Source organism: Vespula vulgaris, chromosome 5 (genome assembly GCF_905475345.1).
Source record: "Vespula vulgaris chromosome 5, iyVesVulg1.1, whole genome shotgun sequence".
In the NCBI taxonomy this organism is placed as follows: Eukaryota; Metazoa; Arthropoda; class Insecta; order Hymenoptera; family Vespidae; genus Vespula; species Vespula vulgaris.
This window is the reverse complement of record NC_066590.1, coordinates 7193209-7216500: the sequence shown is the minus strand read 5'-3', so window position 1 is coordinate 7216500 and position 23292 is coordinate 7193209. Positions and strand designations below refer to the sequence as shown.

General features: G+C 34.9%; 1 protein-coding gene across 9 annotated transcripts in view; it reads left to right on the top strand.

Moving 5' to 3' along the window:
• LOC127063759 (LIM domain only protein 7) overlaps nucleotides 1-23292 on the top strand; it is a 90339-nt gene that overhangs the window by 62125 nt on the left and 4922 nt on the right. For 8 of the 9 annotated variants that reach the window (XM_050993917.1, XM_050993916.1, XM_050993918.1 and 5 more), the window contains 7 exons: nucleotides 11573-11721; nucleotides 13357-13545; nucleotides 13740-14027; nucleotides 14225-15634; nucleotides 15859-16695; nucleotides 22390-22707; nucleotides 22912-23142. In XM_050993917.1, the coding sequence (XP_050849874.1) occupies nucleotides 11671-11721; nucleotides 13357-13545; nucleotides 13740-14027; nucleotides 14225-15634; nucleotides 15859-16695; nucleotides 22390-22707; nucleotides 22912-23142 (3324 nt within the window). In that variant the 5' untranslated portion in view covers nucleotides 11573-11670. The remainder of the gene's footprint in view (nucleotides 1-11572; nucleotides 11722-13356; nucleotides 13546-13739; nucleotides 14028-14224; nucleotides 15635-15858; nucleotides 16696-22389; nucleotides 22708-22911; nucleotides 23143-23292) is intronic. The other variant, XM_050993925.1, reaches the window with a different exon arrangement.

The window sequence follows — 23292 nt, the reverse complement described above, 5'->3', positions numbered from 1 at the left end:
GAAGAAACGGTAAGACTGAAAAGAGACGTTAACCGGATTCGATCGGATGCGTACGTCTGTAGGTTGGATCGGCAGGCACGAAACGTACCGTTAATGCAACCTCCACAGCTTTATAATTATTGTCAGCATAGCGTTCTCGCGAAATAATGGCTTGGCAGTCTCGTAAATAATCGAACGTCTTTATATATGTGTATGTATATATGTATATGTGTGTATGTATATATATATAACTCGTATCGAAAGAAAGAAAGAAAGAAAAATGTGTCTTCCTCTTTATCTTTTTTTTTTAATAATAATAATTATAATTATTATTATTATTATTAACGTATGTATATGTATGTAAATAAGTGTCATGATTCTGATGGTTTATTGACATTAAACGGTATTCATCATCGAATCAGTCATCATCCCGTTAACTCTTACTTAACACACCTATAAGTTGCTAATATGCAAAAGGAGAGATGACAAGACAAAAATAAAGGACAGCGCATATGCAGAAATATTTAATGTTGCGATCGTATTTGAATATTTCGAGGGAGGAAAAGAAATGAAATGAAAATCAGTACATATATATATATACATATATATAACTTTTTCCTTGGGAAATATACAAAATTGATTTATCTTTTCCTAATGTTTGAGATTCTTCCTGGTACATATAAAAGCTATTAAGTTCAAAGATCTAAAAGTCAAGAGAGAGAGAAAGAGACAGACGGAGAGAAAGACGGTAGCACGGATCTAGCACCTCGTTGTTAAAGATTTACGGATAGCCGTGTTACACTATAAAAGAGAGAAAGAAAGAGAGAGGAACATTGCGCAACAAGTTCGAGCAAGCACGGCGCCATTACGACGTCGTTCGAACGCTACCGAACGTCGTTCTGTCGTTGCACGTAAACCTTGCCTTGCTTCTACACGCTATGAACTAGGTATATATACTAGTAGAAAGACGAAAGAAAGAGAGAGGAGTATATTCACGGTAGTAGCGGCAGCTCGTCGGGTCTCTTATATTGCTACCTACACTCTCGTTATCCACAAAGTCTTCTAGTATTTATATACGTATATACGAAGGGATAGCGGTGCTCGTGTCTTCCGTCGAATCGTCACGCTCTTACCTCGAGATATCGCGAATATTAACGGTTATGCTATGCTCCAAACGACGTGATTTTTTCTTTTCTTTTTTTTTCTTTCTTTCTTCTTTCTTTTTCTTTTTTCTTTTTATAGAAACACGTAACCACACGCTCTTCCTGCAATTTACTCGTCAAACCGAACTTTGACGATCCTTTCGATACGGATTCTTAAACGGATTACATTCTCATCAAATTAGATAAATTGTTAGATTTTGTTTTCTATTTGTATTTATTCGAGTATTTTTATTAATTAACAGTAAGAATTTTGTAATATAAAAATCAGTACGTATAAATAATTGTGTCAGGATTACTACGTTGCTTGTATTACGTGTTATTATTTTATTATAAATACTGATCGAATGTTTGAAAATATTGATCCAATAAGTTGCAGTCTTTTTTATTGATCAATGAAAATTTTCTTTTAGTAAATTACAACGTAAATTTTATTTAACGTCAGGATCGAAATTCGTTAGAATCGATATATTATTCGTGATCTATAAATGTGTTACGACTTAATCAAAGATGGACGATTATTTCAAGGAAGACGTATTTTCTAGATAAATTTTCCTTCGTGTATTATATATATATACATATTATATATATGTACATATATATATATTATACATATTGACATATATAATACATATATGCCAATTTTATCTATAAACATGATCGTAAAAAAAGCGACGATGTTAACGCGCTAGTAATTGGGTACTTTATATTCAGCACGTTAGAGTCACGTTGGAAACCTAGAGATGATTGATGAGATAGAGATCGAGAGATACTTACGAGTAACTAAATGAGATAGAAAAGAGATAAAACATAACCAGTATAAAGTTTATTTAATATTTTCACGTGTATTAAGCAAACAAAAATTGGTTTCTAAATTCCTTACTAATCTTCGAACATCTTAAATATATCGGATTCGAGATTGTTCATGAGAGAAGAAAAGAACAAGAAAAAGAAACAAAGAAAAGGAAAGGAAAAGATCAAAGAGACGAGGAAAGAATTCGACGTAGAGATCTACCAATTACAGGATCGACGTTAATCATAGCGCGTGTTTACTCGCACGCGAAGGATCGTAGAAAGGGAGAAGAAAAATAAGAATAAAAAGAAGAAGAAGAAGAAGAAGAAGAAGAAGGAGAAGAAGCGTCGTAAATCGCAGTTCGAAGCGTCGCTAAGTATGATATTCAATGAGGAAAATATCGAGTACCGAACGACGATGTGGGATCGAGCGAGTACTCTCATCGTCCTCGTCGCGATCGTAAATTGCAGCTATAAACACATTATTGTCGGCGTAAGTGGGTCATTAATATTCCCGACAGCCGTGGGAACCCGCCATTAATGGCGGATTAATGCCGCCCTTTTGCCGCTTGCTCGAAACCATCGATACGAAACCCTCCAGTGAAGAAAAGAAGAAGAAGAAGAAGAAGAAAGATTCGAGCTTCGAGTTTCGATATTTTCTTTTTTATTTCTTCGAACGAAAAAAGATTGAGAGATTCGTATAATATAAATTGATAATAATTGATAAATTATTATACCTATCGAAATAGTTTGACGATCAAACTGTAATATTATTGATCATGATAGACGCTAATGAATAATAACAGGAATATCGCGATACTAATCGTATATGAAAGATAATCATGATCGATACTTTGATGTCTTATCGTTTAGCAGCTAGCGATCGATAAGTATCGAAACGATCGCTAGTCATTTTCATTAACGGAGAAACAAATTGTGATTAGTTTCGCTCTTCGCGGGAATATCATAAAAGGTATATATATATATATATAAAGTAATAATAATAATAATAATAATAATAATAATAATAATAATAATAATAATAATAATAATAATAATAATAATAATAATAATAATAATAATAATAATAATAATAATAATAATAATAATAATAATAATAATAATAATAATAATAATAATAATAATAATAATAATAATAATAATAATAATAATAATAATAATAATAATAATAATAATAATAATAATAATAATAATAATAATAATAATAATAATAATAATAATAATAATAATAATAATAATAATAATAATAATAATAATAATAATAATAATAATAATAATAATAATAATAATAATAATAATAATAATAATAAAGAAAGAAAAAGAGAAAAAGGAAGAGAGTTTAAAAAAAAATCAAAGTTATCGGACTCTTGTGGCGGTTCGAGTCGTAAGCTCGAGACTTCGTCGACGATCACCTACCAGGAATCGAATTACTACCCTCTTGCGAGTAACGCCGGAAGAGAGGAAGGGGTAATGGTAAAGCATCGATCAAGAACTACCGCGGAAAATCAATTTGAAAACCGCAGCCGAGTAGCCGACTCTATTATACGGCATGCGCATTACGCACTGGCTTGCCTTCCCACTTATTCTCGTGCACCGTATGCGCGCTCTTCTCGTTAAAAGCTGAGAATCTGAATTTCAAGATTACCAGGTTCATTATCTCCTTTTTCTATTCTTTTCTCTCTTCTTTTTCTTTTCTTTTCTTTTCTTTTCTTTTCTTTTTCTCTCATGTCTTTTTTTGCGCTCTTTCACAGACACTTGTGTATACCTTCATGTCTATTATTTATACTATAGTAATTAATTATTACGTCGTGTTAAATCACTTGTTTCTTTTCTTTCTTCTTTTTTTTTTTTTTTTCTTTTAAAATTATAACTTTCAATTTTTGTAAGGATTACAATACATTTAATTAATAATTATTTGCGATAATTATATTCATTGGGATCATATTCGTGGTTCACGTTTTGTATATGGATTTATTTGTATATATTAGGTTTATACGTTTCTGATTTTTTTGTTTTATTCTTTTTTTCCCTTGTCGTTTCTCTCTCTCTCTCTCTCTCTCTCTCTCTCTCTCTCTCTCTCTCTTTCTCTCGTGTTTTATGTATCTACGTATCTACAAGAGAGAAAATCGACATTGAGGAATTTCGACCGAGTGGAACGTCGAGCATGTCGCGGAGAAAGTGACTTTAAATCGCGATGTACCATCCTTACGTATCTACCTGTTGTACGATTAACGCTAAGAATTCTCACGACGTACGTTTTGACGATGGCGAAGGGAAACGTATGTAAATGTAAATGTAAATGCAAATGTAAATGTAAATGTAAATTAAATTCAACTCAGTCACACCTGTCAATACTCGTTTCATCGTTCGTATTTGCTTGACACGACAATGAGTCTAGTTAAATAAGAAAAAGAAAGGGAAATGAAAAAGAAATGAAAATTTTTCGTCGAATCTTAAGACGACGTATACATACATACATACGTGTGTGCGTTCATTACAGGAGACATAGTGGTGGCTAGGTCACGATCAGGGCGATGCCCTCTCTTTTTCTAAAGAAAAGAAAAAAAAAAGGAACAGTAGAGGAACTTGCTTCGCTCTCTCCTTCGTTTCTTCAAAAAAAAAAAAAAAAAAGAGAGAGACAATGGATAGCAGCACATGTCCTCGTTTCAATTTTCATTCAAACTTAAGAATTTCTAGAGTCTCTCTAACTCATATTTAAAAATTCGCAAATTATAAATTATAAATATTTGTTGATCTAATATGTTTAATAACAATCGACGTTCTAAGTTTTGATATTCTTATTAAACTAAACATGCAATTGAAAGCGCAATTGCACTTTTTCTTTCTCTCGAATCAAACACGTGTCTAAAATATTTATATGCACGCAGTTTTTCATCGATCAGAAAAATTATAGAATAGACGTGGTAACGTGTACGATTGGTTCATCACCAACCACGTTAATTTCTTTTCTTTTTTTTTTTTTCTTTCTTTCTTTCTTTCTTACAAATGTTATCGTTCTCACGATCTAATCCATCTTAGCTCTGTTTAATCAACGATGTAATTCGTTGGATCTGATCGAATTGGTTTATTTTTTAAGACTTCTGACTCGGATTGAAATCGTTCTGCAACGTGCTCTCGCCAAGGACGTACAAACGAAAGAGAGAAAGAGAAAGAGAGAGAGAGAGAGAGAGAATAAAAAAAGCAAACCACTGCGGGAGTGCGATCCAAGACGAATCGTTTCATTAATTCTTACTGAACCATTAGTTTCATGGCATTTCTAAACGACCACCAGCAGCAATAAGATCTTTAAAAAAGAGAAAGAAAGACAGAGACAGAGAGAGAGAGAAGAAATTAAGAAAGAAAGAAAAGGATGAGAGAAATGAAAGATACAAAATAAAGAGAAAGAGAGTTAGAAGAGACGGAGAAAGAGTCGCGTGTGCTATCTAGCTTAGCTATGGGTGTATACGTACGTAACTTAACATTGTGTAATTTACACGAGGCGAATGCGGAGGAGGTAAGAGAAAATATACGCGAGTAATAAACGCACGTCGTGGATCGACGTCGTAACTATTAATACCACGACGATATATCGCGTATTACGAGCGTATCGAGAGTATATCCGTGAACCGCGCCTCTCTCGAGTTTGCTCCTTCTTCTTCTTCTTCTTCTTCTTCTTTTTGATCATTTTTTCAATTTTTTTAATTTATTTATTTATCTACCTATCTATCTATCCCTTTTTTTCTTCCTCTTTTCTACTCGAGCAAATTTTTGTAAAAAATCGAAAGATCGAGGAAAAAGAGTATCATTAAAATTTTCATCGAATACGTAGTTTCATCGTACGGAAAATTTCTCAATGGAACGAAATAAAAGCTCGATAAGTTGCGAAGATAATTCTCGATACTACTAACTCGAATGTTTGCGCAGTTTATTTTTTAACTAGTTTAATACGCGATACTCGTCACGCTCGAGTAAGAGGAGGAAGAATAAAATATGAATAGATGTATCTGCGTATTTGCGGATCGAGAGTTTATTATGATCGGCTTGAAAAGGAAAAAATAGAATTACAAAAATGTTCTAGAAAACTTATTGATAGATGATGTAAGATTATATATCTTTAAATAGAAAGAGAAATAGAAGATCTTCTTTATATATAAAACAAAAAAAGAAGAAGAAGAAGAAGAAGAAGAATAAAAAAAAATAGAAAGAAAGGAAAATTTATTAACACGATCGAATATTCAATTGCACGAAAATACGTATGATACAATAGATAGAATTCGAATGCAACTGGTTAACGGAGACACGAGTTTTAACGGAAACACGCGTTTCGAGTAATCATCAGGAGGACTGCCAACAACACTTGGAATCTTGATGAGGAGGAGGAAGACGAGAAGGAGGAGGAGAAGAAGAAGAAAAAGGAAGAAGAGGAAGAAAAGAAGAAGAAGGAGGAGGAGAAGGAGGAGGAGGAGGAGGAGGAGGAGGTGGTGGAAGACAAGCGTGCTGCCTACTTACGAGCAGGCGTTCGTTCGAGTGCTGCTCCGTGACCGTAAAACATCATGACATAGTTTAATAAAAGGTTCACCCGAGCCATGTTGGCATAAAGTCCACCGTTTTATGTACCATAAAACGTTACGGCGCTTCTTCCTGGCGATATGAAATCGTAGTCGCGAGCGAGATCAAGAAAAAAAAAGAGAGAGAAAGAGAGAGAGAGAGAAAGGTGAGATATCTTGCGTTAGAGAATGTGCATCACGTTTACGATCACGATTAAGTTTCGGCGGGTGGAGTTTCCGCTTCGTGTTGTCCTCCTTTTCCTTTCTCTTGTTTTCTTTGTTAGATTTATATAGGATATTAACACTCGTTCGATTTTCAAGATAATATTTTTTTTTCTCCTATCTACGTATAGAAAAATGTAGGTGTTTATGTATGTGAGCTTGTATCGAGATCTTGCTTCTTAAGTTTAATTCTTTTATTTCAAACAAATGAGTTTCAAGAGAGATTGATGATTTCGATATACGTAGATTACGTACAGAGGTATATAAAAGTGTATAGAAATTTGAAGACATTCTTTCAATTCTAAAGAGATTACTTATAAATTCGATATGATAGAGTTTGTAAAAATTGTGCGAAAGTACGATGAACGTAGAGAGTGATAAACGAGAGAGAAAGAGATAGCTTTCCTAAGAGAGAACGACGAGGAAAGCTCGGAGAGACTCGTAAGATATCAAAAATACGAGAATATTTTGGCGAATCAGCCGATTTATCGCACGATTTGTCTGTCGTTTCGCTACTCCCTCTCTCTCTCTCTCTCTTTCTTTCTTTTTCTGATATTTTGAGAAACGAATGCAGTAACGCATTCGGACAGTTAAGACCTCGTATAGAACGTAAGAGATAGACCGACGCATCTTCTATCTTTTATTGAATTTTAATTTTTTCATAAATCTCGAAAAAAAAAAGGAAAAGATCGATTTGACCTTTAAAGAAGAAAATAGAAATATTAAAAAGAAAGATAGATCCATGTGTGTTTTATTTTTCTATCTGTCTATCTCTTTCTCTTTCTTTCTTTCTTTCTTTCTTTCTCTCTCTCTCTCTCTACGTACCTTCGGTACGCGTAGCAAGCGTAGAAATATGCCGACTCGTTGTATCAAGGTTCATCGCAAGGTCTTTCGGGTCGCGACCCCCTAGCCAGAAATTCCTTTATCTTCATCTTCGCGTTTTTATTACACCCTCTCTGCCGCTGTCTCAACGTACGGCATTGGAAGACGATCAGCTCGATCGATGGGCCTTCGATCCTCTCGGCCTCTTTGAAACGAGTTCCTCGAATAAAATGAAGAGGATGAAGAGGAAGGAAAGAACGACGAAGATATTCTTTTCTTCGTTAGGAGAGATTCATCTCGAGAGAGTATCTCGAATTATCTCGTAAAATTGTTGGAAGAAAAATTATTATATCTTTTATATATTCCTTCCGATCGATAGTTCGATCGATCTTACGATATAAATGAATATAAGATCGTATAGATCGGAGTCGAATCGAGTTAAAACTCTTGGAGGATTTTTTAGTGATCGTTTCCAACGATATACTTACGATCGTAGCTCGTGTAATTAAGGTTACCTACAGCTAGTAATTAGAAAAGGCTTAGATCCAACTCTCTCTCTCTCTCTCTTTCTCTCTCTCTCTTTCTTTCTCTTTCGCACGCGCTCGAATAATGATTTCCTTGGGCTCGCCGGAAATCTATAAAATTAACAGCATATCAAAGGTACGTTAGAGAAGCGTTATAGAACGGTGCCGATACAAGCGAAAGTACAAAACTTAAGAAGATCTATCTTACTCTTTAGAAAATATCCCATACGATCCATGCTTTCCACGTAATAATTGCTTACCGAGGCATAGCATAGATGTAACAGCGGATAATAGTGTTAATTGGTTCCTCGAAAAAAAAAGAGAGAGAGAGAGAGAGAATCGTATACCATATAGTGTATGAATCGAGTGAGATAATCGTAGATAATATCAAGATATTTACGAGCGTATCAAGCAGAATGACCAACGTCTAACTACTTTCAAAACGGACGAAACACGTTTTATAGTAACCTATACATGTGTATAAATGCAAGTAGTTACGTGTGTAATTTTTGTTATAAAATATAAACAACATATATGTGTAAAAAAGATATATATATATATATATATATATATATATATATATATATAAACGCACACATTGTTTTATATGCATATATAACATTTTGAAAAATCATATTTTCTGATTCAATCGACAACTTTTCATTCGCTTTTACAATGAAATGTTCTTAAAAACTTCACGATTGCATTGATCGATGATTCATCGCTCAAAATAACGAGCAGTAATTTAATTAGGGGACATTATTTGATAATAATCGTAAATCAATCAAGCTTGACTTTCAAAGACTGAGAGAAAACGAGAGAACGAGTCTGATAAGACTCGAATTAAAAAGAAAAAGAGAGAGAGAGAGAGAGGGCAAAATGGAAATAATGCGATACGCAGTGCAAATTCAAGAACATATCGAAGTTCGAAATCCGCATTGCCTAGATCGACACTGTAATTGTCAGCGTCGTTATTATCGGCTCCACCCATCCTTCTACCGTTCGACTTAGAAATTTACAGAGCGTGTCGAAATCACGACTCGTCGTTTGTCGTCGAATTTACGGCACCACGATTTTCTCCTAATCATCTCAGGCCAATCGAAATAGTCATTCGAACGAGACCTGTTTCAATAATATAATTTCCATATAAAATTTATTACTTCGTATTATCGTAATTTTTTCAAAATTATCGATCTCAAAATATATCTCTAATATTTCCTTTGAAATAATCTCAAGTATTTTACGACAACAACAAAGTTGTTAAGAAAATAAAAAAGAAGCTGAGAAAAAAAAACCTGAAATATCTCTTTACATATATAAATATATATATATATATCGAATGAACAAAAAAAAAATGAATTCGTAATCGACGTGATCACTTTCATTAAAAAAAAAAAAAAAAAAAAATGGGAAGAAAGAGAAAGATCTAAGAAAATTATTCTCGAAATATAACTAAATAAGGAAAAATGGTGCGTACATTCAGACGAAAAATATCGCGAATCGATTATATGTATTATCTTTTTTTCTCGACTTTCGTTTTGAAAGTTCGAGCCACGAGCTTAGGTGACTTTTATGTCTACGGTGGTCCACGTCCACGCGCGTAGAACGCTTAATGAAACGTGTCGCGCGAGCAGCGAGCCGAGCCGCAACATCTGGCGACAAGTGTCACGTCGACGTTATCTCTCGACATATCGAAACCAGAAAATGGCTCGACCTCGATCCTCGATCGTCGAGTTAAAAGGACACACACGATGTTTGATTGTCATTGAAACGAACATCAGGTATTGATAATACTAGTAATTTTGTCATTTTTAATCGTTATTAATAGAATGTGTGGAAGAAGAAAAAAAGGAATCAAACTGAATTAAATCTGGATTAAAACAAAATGATTCGATTATAGGAATTAATTTTTAAAACAATAATAATAATTAATCTTAATTGTCATCTTTATTTATTTGTTCATTTTGTTGTTATTTGAACAGAATTATTTTTCACATGATTAAACAAGATAACAATACTTATTCTCTGTTTTAAAACACGGATAGATCGTCGTAAAAATGTGAATCAAAGCTTTCGCATTTCTATCTTACTTTATAGAGTATACTGTTTTCACAGCTTTCGAAGGGAAATCTCAGAGAAGACGAATATTGTAGATAAAGTTCTAACGGTTGTTGCTCGAGCAAACATCGTCTTTCCTTTACTACGGAGACGTTAGATTTTACTACGTATGCATACAGAGTGAGTCAATAATTATTGTCAGACGCAACAATTTCCTATTTAATGATCTTAGAAGAAAACGATTTGGAATGAAACGTTTATTATAAAACTATACATTTCTATCTACTGTAGGGAAGATTATTACTATTATTTTTTTTGTTGTTCAATCAATAAATATCTATAATATGTTATTTTAATATGTTAGTAATAGTTGACTTATCCTATATATATACATACATACGTATATAAATTAAACATAATCAAAGACGTTTTAATAGTTATCGTTCCTTTCAAAGAAGTTCTTATCGAAAGAGATCAAAAAACGATCGAGAAAAGATATCACGAAATGCACACCTCGTCAGCCTTGAGAACCTTTCAGTCGATTGCTCAGCGAGCTGAAAACGTTCGTCGCTTCCGAAATAGAAAGCCATGGGGCGGATGCGCCTCGCAAACATAAACTGACTGGAATAATATTTGTTCGTCTCGCATGGCACACCTCTTTCTCTCTCTCTCTCACACACACACAAACGAATATTCAAGCTTTTCTACGTGTAGGAATAAAAGAAAAGCTCTCGTGGAATGCCAGAAAATGCAACACGATCAACTAGTTGGAAAATTCGAACAAGCAACGAAATAACGTGAGAGAATTTATTGGACTTCCAAGTTATTTATATGCGAATTCGAGAATGCACTTTTGAAATTCGTTCGATTCATCGTACTTCGTTCCTCGACGTTCTTCAATAAATCAATTTCAGAATTAATGAATATTTTTTCAATAATATGTATACACATCAATATGTCCGCTGTTTGTTCTATTGGTAATATACTCGGATCTTAACAAACTTCGAATACATAATGTCTCATCGTATTTCGATCATATAAAAAAGTAAATCAAATGTTTCGTTTTATTATACATATTTCAATCGAATCGCAATGTTAAAAATTCCAAGGATCATAGATCTCTTTTTCTTTTTTGAAATATTATATCCGGGACAATAGATGAATAATATAATTAACAAACTTTGTTATAGTATCATATGTTTCGTATAATCGCATAATACAAATATTAATATTTCATCGTAATTTCAAACATATAATAATAAATCAAGTATCTCCATTTTACTTATATAAATTGAATGCTATTGACGATTCGGGTAATAGAAAGAATGCTAATGAGATGTTAATAAATTCAAATATGTAAATTCGGATATATAAATGTTAATAATAATTATAATAATCCGTTATCGTTACCTTTTCCTCATTAACACTTCCTGTTTGTCTTTCACAGAGACAAGACATAGGATGGGCTCATCCGTGCGAGCATTCGTTCTACATTGAAGAGGAGGAGTACCGTAAGGGAGAAGGCAAAGGAAGAAGGAAGGAAGGATGCCTGCCTCGCAAACCGCCGCTACAGAGCGGCGAAATGAAAGAGTGATGGTCTGTATTACGTCAAACGTAAATATATATATTTAAATATACACATATATATATATGTATACGTACGTATATAGGACGTGTACTCTCTTATACTACATCGTTTTAGAGATGCGTTATTTTGATACATGTATATACCCTTTGGCGACACGTCTTTTAACACGTTTCATTCATGATCACGTGAATTCACTAATCTTCATCTAATCGCATCGATCAATCGTAAAGTTTATCTTGAATAGTATATTGTGTGTATGTGTATATAATCGTTCATGAAATCGTTTCTTATGGATTTGAAACGTCACCGATAAATATGATTAATATTCGCCAGTAATTTGTAATAATTTTGCGTTCAATTCTTCTTTAATTTTTAAATGGTATAAGCGCGAGGATTAAGAGTGAATATACGTATATTTCTTTGATACGTGCTATGTATCCAACTTTGTATCTTACGCGTTTGAAATTTCTTCGATTGATATTGTTAACGTTGGATGATAATTGGTAATAATTTTTATCGAATTTTCTAATATTCAATGAGACAATCGATTCGATGTATATAATGAGTAGTTAAAAGAATAAATGTAGATACATTTATTTGAGATGATCTCATGTAATATATCATTACGTAGTAAAGCTTGGAAATTAGCCAATGATAGAATCTATAGTTTGTTATTCTAAATCACGTAAAATCGAATCAGTGATCTAAGATTAAATTTAACCAGGAGAAACGCGTTACGAGAAAGATTACGGTTATTTTGTCGACTTATAAAGAAGAAATCGAAAGGGGAAGCCTTTCTCTTACATAGGTAATCGACGTAAAAACTATCGATTACGATGTTCACGCTCGAAAGGACGAACTGCCAGCGTGATTCCGCTTCCGTTTAGACGACGAACTATAAACTTCGTTCAAACGTTATTTTCGATAATATTATTACACTATTTTTGTTCCTTCGCGTATATAGGGAGAGACTGGAAAGTGCAAGTGAGCGGCCAAAGTGCATATACATTTCTTATCTCCTACCTCTTTTCTCTCGTGCCATTAGAGTTTTTCGCCTAAGTATGACGTTAGTTGCATTAGCGGAAAAGACTTATGCAATCGGCGTACAATGCATAAGCAGTCGACACATTTTAAATCGTATCCTGCTTTGAATGACCTCTGTATGTATGGCTTCAGTCTGGTACAGGGTGTTTCGAAAATATTCGAGTAAACTTTGTCGAATATCAAAAATATGTGAAAAGAATTAACGATGAATAACATTTTTTTCTTTTTAGATACTGTAAAATATTATAAAAATGAATTTAAAAAAATATCGTCAGAAAATATGATATTTGGGTCGACTTAATTTTAGAAACGCGTTTGGAAGTTTCAAATAAGAAAATCTCAAAAGAATTTAGTATGTACATTGATCTAACAAAGAAAGGACAGGAAACGGATGTGAAAGCGAAGCGATAGTTTTTCGATTAACCAATTTATGTTCTCTGACATACCTTTTCGACGAGCAAAACGAACGGTACCTGCATTGTTACGCGTATTACGGTCGTTAAACAGTCTCGTTAGAAAATAACAAAGACGATCGATCGATCTAAATTTACTACTGTATAAAGGAAAGAAGAATATATGTATTAATCGATTGATTACAGATCGCACACGAGCCGCCAAAATTGAAAACAACTTTAAAAATACCACCGAAACAAGCGACCAATCCTCTTCAATTCGTCAAAGTTGGACCGTGTTCTTTGTATCGTACGGCACAAGAACAATTGCAGAAAGTCCAAGAAGTCAAGAAGATTAAACAAGAAGTTCGAGATGATCCGGAAGATTGGCAATCGGTAAGAATTTTAGAATATATTAATAAATAATAATGAACAAATGCATCAACGTAACGACATCGAATTACATACAACTTAGATATTTAATTTATAGGATGACATATAAAATATATAAAAAAGTTTTTAATACTTATTACGCTCACACAATGTAAAATATATTATAATAATAATAAAGTATGATCGTCGTATCATAGAATCTAGACAATTGGAAGAGCAGTCGGAGGAAGCGTCAAGAACACATAATCGAGCGAGTGGTAGAGGTTAAAAAACTAGAACTCGAAGAACACGATAGACAACGGCGCCGAAGTAAAACTTTCTCGGAGATGATGGAAGAGCGAGGTAACAGAGGTCGGAAATTGAGTATTAGTCTGGCCATGTATCACGAGGAGGATGCGAACGATTTGAGCGACCTTGGAATCGGTACCAGTAGTGGCAAAAGTTCAGTCAGTGGCGATACTCACGACGATGCTCACAGTGTTCTCGTAAGTATTTCAATTATTTCAATCGAATTTATTATTAGTGAATATAAATACAAACTTCGATATGAACGATCGTTTGATATGAAATAAATAGAGAACTACTTGTAATTTTGTTAAACGAAGCAGAATTTTTAAGAATGAAATACTTAAGAAATGTTCGATCATTCATTCTTATCTTTTTTTTTTTTTCTTTTTTTCAGAGCGACAGGGACAGTGAAATTGAAAAGAACCACTCGGATGTTGACAATGTGACCGGCGATGCCGGTGACAATGTGAACAATAACGCGACTAGATCGTCGACGGCAATGACGACGACGACGACAACGACGACAGCGACGAGTGCAACGAAGAAACCATTCGGCAATGGCTTTCATGGTAATCATAATCACAATCAGGAATACGATTCGGCGACCACGGCGACTGCAAGTTCGCCCGAGCCAGAGGAATACACGTACGAAGGTGCAATTCGTGGCTACGTTTCGAGAGTTTCACAAAATATACCAAGGAGATCTTTGGTGGGTTTGGATGCAAAACTGGATAACGCTAAGTCATCGACGAATGGATCGAAGACGAGCCTGAACGAGGAGAACAAAGGTACGACGACACCTGTGGTGAAGGTCGACATCCTTAAGAGACGAGAAATCTTTGAGAAGGCATCGCAGAAGAGCTCCGACCAAAAAGCTAACAACAGGCTCTCCGGTGACTTCACCGGCACGAAGTCGATCAAGGAGAGACTGTCGAACCTGGAAAAGCAAAAGCTCGAAACAGAAAACAACGAGAAGATATCGAACAAGGCACTTAACCGACTATCCGGTGATATGAGTTCTATCAGAGAGAGGTTGTCTCATTTGGAGAAACAAGCGATGGAACGAGAGAGCAAGACTACCTCTGGGAATCACAAGGTCAGCTCCGAGGAATTGGAAAGCGTTCGACCACTTCGAGAAAGGCTTTCGACTTTAGAAAAATATAGCAGCAGCGACGAATCCTCGGCACCAGCTACGATACACGAGTCTAGACACAACGGTGAACTTACTGCTAGGACGATCAAGGATCGTTTAAATGCGTTAGATGCGATTAGAAGCAAGGAATCCGCGGAAAAGAGAGCGTCGATTGGTAAACACTCTCTATGCTTCAGAGATCAAGAAAATAGGATCGATACTTCGACGCCTAGCGAGAGAAGCTCTTCACCAGACTCGGAATATCGAGCACCGAGAGCAGCCTTTCATAGAAGTCTCGACTCGCTTGATGCCGACGCTTCAAGTGGCCCGGACACCTTCGAACGTGTTCAAAGTCTTGAGGAATTCGATTATGGCCGACGTTATCCAGCCTCCTCCTCTTCAGCCGAACTTCTCAACGATACCGATCGCGAGGACTCTGGCATTCATACGGCTGACGTTAGCTGCTCGGTTAGTCAAGCCGATGAACCAGTCGACGAAGAGATCGTACACGCTAGCACGATCGTCGAGGAGAAGCCAGAGGATCTTCGAACGATCGAGTCTACTTCTTGTTCCTCTTCGTCCGTTCAAGAGAAGATCACGACGAAGTCGAGCACCGTTGCGAACGAGTCTACGACGACTGTCGCCAATCAGCAAGAAGCAGTAGCAACGAAGGTAGGAGGATTATGCTTTTACCACCGTTATCGCATTCGAGCTTATCATTCTATTTATTTTTTAAATTCAAGAGATGCAAATATCGGCCACGGGTTCTTTTTTCTATCACGTGTAAATTAATAACTGTGCATCTATTTTAATTTATTTATTCATTTTTTTGTTTTCCATTGTTTTTGGGATACGGTTACCGGTACAATCTGGTGTATAAATCTTTAATTCCTTAGGATACTGCTGAAACTTCTTCTGGGGAACGGTCGACTAACAAATCATGCCCGCATATGCAAGTAGAAGTTAATACTAACTCTAATACACTACCCACGGCGAATCGTCCGATCGTCTATCAAAGTCCCAGAGTACCTCCACGAAGAACACCACCCGAAACACTTCCCAAACCAAAGCTACCGCTTTTCAAGGATCCTATAGATCCTATCAACAACAACGAAACTTTACCTACTCCCAAAGATACAGACGATAAAAGCTCCTCCTCTCCTCTTTCCATCGAAGAAAGTCTTTCGAATACTACATCGACATCAACACCTTCGAGCCTTCCTTCAGAATCATCTACCAACAACGTCAGCATTACCTGTCCAAATCAAGACACTTCAAAAGCCACAAGAGTAGTCTCAAAAATCCCAACGCCACTTCCTCGTAAAACAGTCCCTGCAAAATCATCACCAACCAGCTCGGTATCCTCCGCTAGCCCACCAACTTCACCATCTTCTCCAAAACTCCAATCGTCATCGTCAAAGACACGAACATCGTCTAATCAAAGTCCTAAAGCTTCGGAAATACCTCTTCCTGTAAATTCTAATTCACCATCGAAATTATCATCACCATCTACCCCATCCACTTCTTCGTCCAACACATCCTCGCCTACATCCAACACGGATCACCAATCAACGTTCGGCGAGGATACAATAACGGCTGAAAGACGACGAACGGTGGTGGAGGTTTGCGAAAAGGTGGTGGTACCGCAAGGAAAGATACCCGGGACACCATCAGTCACACCATTCATCACGGTGGATCGCGTTAACGAGAAGCAGAACTCAGCCACGGCCGAGGTTAGGATCGAACAGCGACGTAGCAACGCTTTGAGAAAGTCCTAAGATAAATATTGTCAGCCAGTGCTCCTAATTTTTCTTTCTTTCGGCTATTTTCGATTAGCAGCACGGACTTTCTCTCTCTCTCTCTCTCTCTGTCTCTCTGTCTCTCTTTCTCTCTTTCTCTCACTCTCTCTTTCTTTCTTCTCTCTATCTCTTTCTATCTCTCTGTACTTCGCTAAAAACTAGCTCTCCAATACCATACGAAACGAAACCTATAATGTACATATATTCTATTTCTACTTGATTATGTCTGAAAACGTACGGACTATATATGTCGATAGCTATTGATAGATGAAATCTTTTTTTTTTCTTTCTTTCTTTTTTCCATTAAAATTCAAATGTTTCATACAAAATAGCAGGTGTAAGCAAAGACTATTTTATATGAAAGATTTTGTTCTCTTTAAATGAATGAATCCAAAATTATTCCATAATAGATTAGTTATTTACTCTGTATTTATATAAACTCATATACGTGTATTTAACATACATATATCATCGCGTACTTATATAATACGTCGAATATATACGTAGATTTGATATGATTTACTAGTGTATACCTATTATCATAGACATATACTGTATACATATATGTACAGGGTCAGTCAATAATTCGAAAAGATATTCCCCGACGAAATATTCGATATAATAAACTTCGAAACGATTAAACACATTTCTTATATCTTATATTAAATATTTCTATTAATATTGTCATATTTATTCACAAACGCGTTAATATCGTACATGTTGAAAAATTCAAATATATGTACAAGGTATATACTTGTTTCGTATGGGACGTGCTAATATTCGCGATTAGAATTTTGTATATAAATCGGGAAGCCCGGTGGAAGAAGATAAACGTGACTGACGAAAATTATGATCTTTATCTTTTTCGGAGAGAAACTTACGATGTTGTTAATGTGTCTTGGCGGTAACTACAAAGAGAATTATTTCTTTTCTTATTAGATTCATTATCTCTCTTTCTTTCTTTTCTCTCTCTCTCTCTCTCTCTCTCTCTCTCTCTCTCTCTCTCTCTCTCTATCTCTCTATCTATCTATCTATCTGTATCTTTAGCTCTCTTTCTATCTTTTTCTCTCCGTAAAAATCTTCGTCTTCCATGTCAAGAGTAACTTGGCTTTTACACGTGGCAAATGCACATCGATCGAACGCAATGAGAATTGACGACTCGAAAAGTTTAACCGGTACTTATCTCCACGTATCCGGTAGCCAGTTTCTTCTACCTATCGCTTCCCTCAAACGTATTTATTAGTCATCCATTACGCGTACATACTTCGTGAGAAGCGTAAAAGGGTACGAGATACCCGATAATTAAAATAAGCGATGTATATAGAAATATGCGATGCGAGAGCGAGAACGTTAAAAAAAAAGCGTTGATTAATTAACAAAAAAAAAGGATATCACAGTAGAACTAGTTCAGGTAGTTCGGAAAATATACATACATATATACGTACATACGTATGTACATACATACATACATACGTATTATATCCGCTCGAATAATCATGACGTACTCTCTCTTTTTCTATCTATTTATCTATCTATGTACCTTTCTATCTATCTATCTATCTATCTATCTATCTATCTATCTATTTATCTATTTATCTATCTCTATATTTTCATCAGCCATGCCTTTTATATAGGCTGAAAATAAAAAATACGAGAATGTGAAGGCATATGAATTTTCTGTAAACTCTTAGAAAGTGATTAGGTGATTTAAAAACGAAAGATATGAATAATGAAGAAGAAAAATTTTGTTTAACAATATTTTTCTTTTGTCTTCGATTGAGAAACTATGTACGATTCGAGCTTTTTAATTGGATGCATATATTTCATCCTATTCATTTGTTCAATTTATTTCATTAATTATTTTTATACACATTTTACGTATTACGTATTCGTGTTCAAAAGAGATATTTCTTAAGTATTCTGTTTCTCTTATTAATTCCAAATGTGAACGAATCAATGAAGAAGGCCTATTCGCTATCATTTTCTTTTCATTTCATTTTCTTTTCTTTTCTTTTCTTTTCTTTTCTTTTCTTTTCTTTTTTCTTTCTTTTCCTTTATCTTTTTGATAACACCGAACGGACAGAAAAAGCGAGAAAATAAGCGTCGATCGATGAATACATACATAATTACGTAAATCTTTGAAGAACGTTACTGTACGATGTAAGAACTTTTACCTTAGATTAACTTGTAATCGATTGTATACCGACATTTAACACGATCTGTCGAGACACACTTGGCACGCAGTAGTGGGTAATGTAAGTACTTACGTTGAATTGTAGCAATTTGTGGGAGAAGTATGATTCACGAAAATATAAGTCATATTTGGGCAGTGACAAAAAAAACGAAAAAAAAAAGACAAAAAAAAACGAAACATAGACCAATCGTCTTTCATAATCTTTTATGATCGCTTAACGATAGCCGAGGTTTCCCCCCTTTTTCAAAGAGAGGACACTTGACTCGATCGGCTTGACATTTCTCTTGGCCCAAATCAAAAATCACTAATTGGACATGTTCGTCAAATAAATCCGATCGTTTGTGCATTCCGTGATTGATTCTCCTCGATCAAACGTGTTTTTAATCGTTAGAATATGTTTATTGGATCAGATAGATTAAAATTGCATTCGAAATTCTTCAACAGCCAAGTAGTAAAGTGTCGTCTTGAAAAATGAATGAAATTTTTTGTTCATTTTTATAATCATTTTTATGTTCAATCGTTTTAGATCGTATGTATAATCATATACATTAAGAAAGACACATCGTTCCGTCTTTATTCCTCGATTGACACACAAACAAAACCGAATATCCTATCGCTCTGTCTCTCTCTCTCTCTCTCTCTCTCTCTTTCTCTCTCTATTTGTCTCTATTTCTCTTTCTTTCTTTCTTTCTTTCTTTCTTTCTTTCTCTCTTTCTCTCCTTCGTATGCACACATACACACAACGCATTCATCATCGTCAGTAGCAAATTTAATACGTGCACGCACCAAGTACGGTCAAAGTGTGGCGTCCTCGTGACATCGGAATCAGAGGTCATGCCACGTCACGACTTCTTATTATTTAAACCAGTGGTTTTCAAACTTTTTCAAGCGAACACTCTCCTTTCACGAAATCAAAAAAAAAAAATCGAACTCTCAAGAAACATATTAAATTAAACTGTTAATCATGTTCCTCTTTAAAATTTCGATAATTCAAAATCGATTAATTATTATAATATTTCGAATACACGCAAGACATCTTGGTCCTTCTCGAAAAAAAAAAAAGAAAAGAAAAGAACAGAAAATATATTAACAATTAATATTAATATGCGTTTTATCTGTAAGGAAACAAAGACTTTGTAGTTTGAAAACCACTGAATTCGAAAGAGAGATTATAAAGAAGTGAGCCGAACGATGATCATCTTCATTCGCCGAGTGAATTCCATGACACGATCTTTATTCTCCCTTACCCCGTTCATTTTTCTTTCATCTTTCTTTCTGTCTTTTTCTTTTTTCTTCCCTTGTCGATCTTCGTCTCTCTTTTTCTTTTTCTTCTTCTTCCTCTTCTTCTTCTTCTTCTTCCTCGCCGGATCGATGTCATCGGCGTGCTGTGTAATCGCTCCTCCTACGAAGCTGTGTAGAGTCTCCTCGTAAGCTTGGGTAAACTCGCGAAACTCGAGGTAAGGTGGCGTTTTTCATTGCTTCTTCAGCTTTTTTGCCATCAACCCACACTTAATCTTCCTCACTTTAATCTCTCGTACCAGTTCTAATTCGTTTTTCTTTTTCTTTTTCCTCTTTTTCTTTTTCCTCTTTTTCTCTCTCTCTTTCTCTCTCTCTATCTTTCTCTTTTGTTTTATTATTATAATTCTTTTTTCTTTTCCTTTTCTTTTCTTTTCTTTTTTATTTCTTCAGACCAGGTCGATAATTAAATAGTATAGCTTGCACTTCCGTTCCGTAACTCTTCAGCACCCTTCGGAAATATAAAGCATGGCATTGGCGACCATCACCACCATAGCTACCCTTTCGCGATTCGTTCCTCCTCGTTGCTTTCTCTTACAAAGTTTCCGATGTACTTCCCTGGAATGTGAAACGCTTCTTATGAATTCTTTCACGCCATTCGAGGACTCGGCACGAAGAATATTTTACTCGCTATCTCTCCGTTTGCTTCCTTGTAGAAGATAGTGGTCCACATAGAACATGGACGATTTGATAATTTTTTTTTTTCCTCATTGATCGTTATTATTCATCTATTTTTCTTCGAATTAGTAAAAGTCGAATATTCATTGATCGTTAATCCAATCATGATTAATATTCAATATTTATCGATTCGCATTATTAATGTCAATAATCTCAATTATTTTATTAATCGATTAATAAAGTAATCAAGAAAATGTCCGACATGAAATAATGGCTGAAAAATATCGATCGTTCGAGAAGTTGGAGATAAGGAAACTCGGAATAACAATTACAATGCTATGAAAAAATGATCGGAATGACTCGAAGACGCTTTGATAATAATGTTCTTATCTACGAGTGGACTCTCGAATTCTTTCGAATCGATTAAATGAACAACGTTTGTTTAGAGCTCTCTTAAGACGACAAAGAAATACACGCGAATTAGCAATTATACGTTCATCATCAAATTCGAATTATTTTCGAATAACTTTCGTTGAAATTCGTTTACAATTATAGTCGCAAGAACAAAGATTAGATTAGATCTCTTATCAGGATACGGTTGAAAGACTTTATCTATCGTTTCGTTACTGTATTCACGCAGTAGTCATTAGGAAATTGTTCTTTTACGTACCTGCTCAATTGCTGATGCAACTCGTTAAAATTTAATGGTCGTGAAAAAAACGAATCATTTTTATTTAATTTTATATGTGCATGTGTACTATTTTCAGTAAGTAAAGCATCTAATTCGAACTAACAAATTTCTTTCAAATTAACAATCGAATCTGGTTTTGACACGTAGGGCATGTGTGTAGTTACTAACAAGTCGCACGACAAATTTTGCAACGATCGATAGATCAAATATTATATATGTTTGTGTGTGTGTATACGTACATATATATATATATATAATATATACATATATGTATAACGGAATTGAGTCGGAAACGGACGAATTACCACAACAAATTCGACATGATCTTTCATCCGCGACCGATGTTACCTGTAAATCAGTGTTTCTCAAGTCCAAATAAATTCACAAAGTTTCGATACATTTATCATTTACATGTGAATGTCAACAAATTAGTGAACGATCGAACGGAAACATAAGTTTGAATAAATATCGATCACTCGAATTTCCATAGTAAATCGTTCGTTTTCAAAGCAAAAATGCATGATTTCTAAATAGGAGAAAAAAAAGAAAAAAAAAAGGAATGAAATAAGTTTCAAAAGACGTAGTAATCGAATTAAATCAATCATTAAAGATCTTGGACGTTCTTCTTTGAATTCCATTGAAACGAATTAAAGTAATGATAAATGAATGACGTTTGAGAAACTCTGCCTCTCAAGTAGAGTCCACTCCAGCGTGTTGTCGATTTGCATAGAATGTAGCGTTGCAAAATTCGTATAGTGCGCGAGAGAAGCACGGATTCGTCCGTTCTATATAATAGATATCGCCTCAACATCCAACCGCGTTTCAACAGGAACCAATCTTCATGGATAAAGAGGACGAGGAGAAGAAGGCTGAAACGATTTGTCAGACAACAAACAGTGCTACTACGATGCCGGATCGTGAAGAGCGAGAACATATCGAGATATCGATGAATACGAAGCTCGAAACGACGATGACAACTACAACGAAGAATTCTGGCGAAGAAATGACTGTAGATACACCTGATTCACCTGCTTCGCCAATACCAATGATCCTTGGACTTGAAAGACCAACGTCCTTGACTTTCAACAAAACAGAAGCCTCTAATATCGATACGATTAATTGTCTAAGTCCAGTCTCACCTCAACAGGTAATTAATTAATTGAACTATTAAAATTATTGGAATAAATTTTTAATTCAATATTCTTTTTCTTTTTTGATTTTCTTTTTTTTTCAATTATTTCTACTGCAATTTAGTTATGAATTCATTATGGATTAAGTTGGATAGGAAAAAGTAATATTTGTATTATGTAATCATAAAATGATTGTTTGTAATATTATAAATGTATTTCAGTTTTTGCCGTTGAGCCTGTCGAACGACGAAGAAATAGTCACTGGTTTAGCTTTTCCTTTGGGTCCACCGACGACCATCGAGCCACCCAAAGAAAAGCCACCACCACCTCCCGTTGATGATATAAGTGACGAAGAAGCTCCACCGGTGGAACCCCTTAAGAGATTGAATTCTACTCGAAGAATCAAGAAGGAATTGCGAACGAGACGGTCGGATTTTCTTGGAATAGAAGGGGTATGTTCGGATTTCTCAGTTTTATTAACGTAACAAGTTATTACAATTTGTACTAGTCTATTTAAAAATTATCATTTTATTTTATTTTATTTATTTACGATTACTATTACGATCTATAAAATATACATATATATTACATGCAAACACGCG